The sequence below is a fragment of the Helobdella robusta genome, assembly GCF_000326865.2.
Source record: "Helobdella robusta unplaced genomic scaffold HELROscaffold_71, whole genome shotgun sequence".
NCBI lineage: Eukaryota > Metazoa > Annelida > Clitellata > Rhynchobdellida > Glossiphoniidae > Helobdella > Helobdella robusta.
In genome coordinates this window covers 591,909-593,486 of record NW_008705401.1, presented here as the reverse complement: position 1 = coordinate 593,486, position 1,578 = coordinate 591,909, and the positions used below count along the sequence as shown (strand labels likewise).

At 41.9% G+C, this 1,578-nt stretch overlaps 1 protein-coding gene across 1 annotated transcript; it reads right to left on the bottom strand.

Moving 5' to 3' along the window:
- Positions 1-775: 775 nt before the first annotated feature.
- HELRODRAFT_89496 (hypothetical protein) lies at positions 776-1,150 on the bottom strand (the record flags this gene model as incomplete). The annotated part of the gene is made up of 1 exon (XM_009031220.1): positions 776-1,150. A coding segment is annotated over one exon (375 nt), but the record flags the coding sequence as incomplete, so codon positions are not given.
- Between the last annotated feature and the right edge of the window lie 428 nt (positions 1,151-1,578).

Here is a 1,578-nt window from a genome sequence, read left to right as displayed (position 1 = left end):
CTTTCTAAGAGATATTTGCTGAGATACTAAGTAAAACGCCAACAACAACTTATTGCTATTACTATTATTATTGTTGTTGCTATTATTATTATTGTTATTATTATTATTTAAATGGGCTATCGAAATTTTTTCTAGTTAATGGTCTTATTGATGTTGTTTTGTTGTTGTTGTTATAGCTGTTGAAATTAATGTAATTGCTGTTATAAAACATTTGTAAATTCGATTCAAATTTTCTTTTATTGTTGTTGTTGTTGACAGCAACAAAATCATTAATGCATTTTGTCGTAAATGATGTCGTTGTTGAAGTCGTTGCCGTAGATGTTGTTCGTTGCGATGAAGACGACGACGACGACGATGAAGACGAAACGTTGTTATCTTGGTGCGGCATGTGTTTGCTGTTGTGTTGTTGTTGTTGTTGTTGTTGCTGCTGCTGCTGTTGTTGTTGATGATGACGAAATTGATACCGACAAAACTTATCCAGCGTGACGTCATCACCACCATCTGCGTCAGCACCATCAACCTCTTTTATCTTCCTTCTCATTATCATTTTATCGTTATTGTTGTTATAACTTTCAACATCATCCTCACCGTCATCATCGTCGTCGTCGTCGTCATCTTTTTCATCCCCCTCCCCCCAATCGCGTTTTCGGATTTTCAATTTGATTCCGCCATTACTAACCGATCCATCATTCATTCTTTTTGCGCTACTTCTTTTCTTTCCATCATTTTCTTCGCCATCTTCATCCTCGTCAGATTTACTATTTCCGGTGCAGTTTTTATTTCTTAAAATCCGACTGACACTACTAACGCTGGGCACATTATATTTATCGCAAACACCATCAGCCACCAATCTTTCGCGAATTTCCCACGCAAAAATACTCGGCTCGACCGATTTATACCGACGAATAGCTCGAACAACCTTTTCGGTAGTGACTCGCGGTTTGCTTCCGCCGATCGCACCCGGAAGTACACTACCGGTTTCGTGGTATCGAGCCAAGATTTTACTGACACATCCGTGACTGACTTTCAACTGTCGGCTGATGTCGCACGGTCGAACCCCGGATCGACTCAGTTCGACTATTCGCAGTCGGATCGAAGTCGGTAACGGTCGACCGTTTACGAATGTTCCGCCGAGTTGATTGACTTCGCCACCGCCACCGATGGCGTAGTGGCTGTGGTGGTAGTTGTGGTGGGGGTGGTGTGGTTGGAGGTGATTGAAGAAGTTGTTGGGGTTGTTGTAGTGGTGGTGGTGGTCGTTGGTGGTGGTGAAGTAGTTGGAAGTGGCGTTCGTGAGATCTGAATATGAGAAAGGTGTCGTTGTTGCATCGTTGTTGTTGATGATGTTGTTGGTGGACGGAGGGTAAGCAAAAAAGTTGAAATGGTTGTAGTTGGTGTTGAAGATGTTGTGATAATTGTTGTTGTTGTTGTTGTGGCTGCTGAAAAGTTCGTCGTTGCTTTTGTTGCTGTTGTTGGAGTTGCTCTCGCAATCATTGTTAGTGTTGTTGTTGCTGCTGCTGTGCTGAAATGTTGAAACTTTAGATTTTGTTGCTTTGTAGTTGTCTACAACCTTCCTAACAT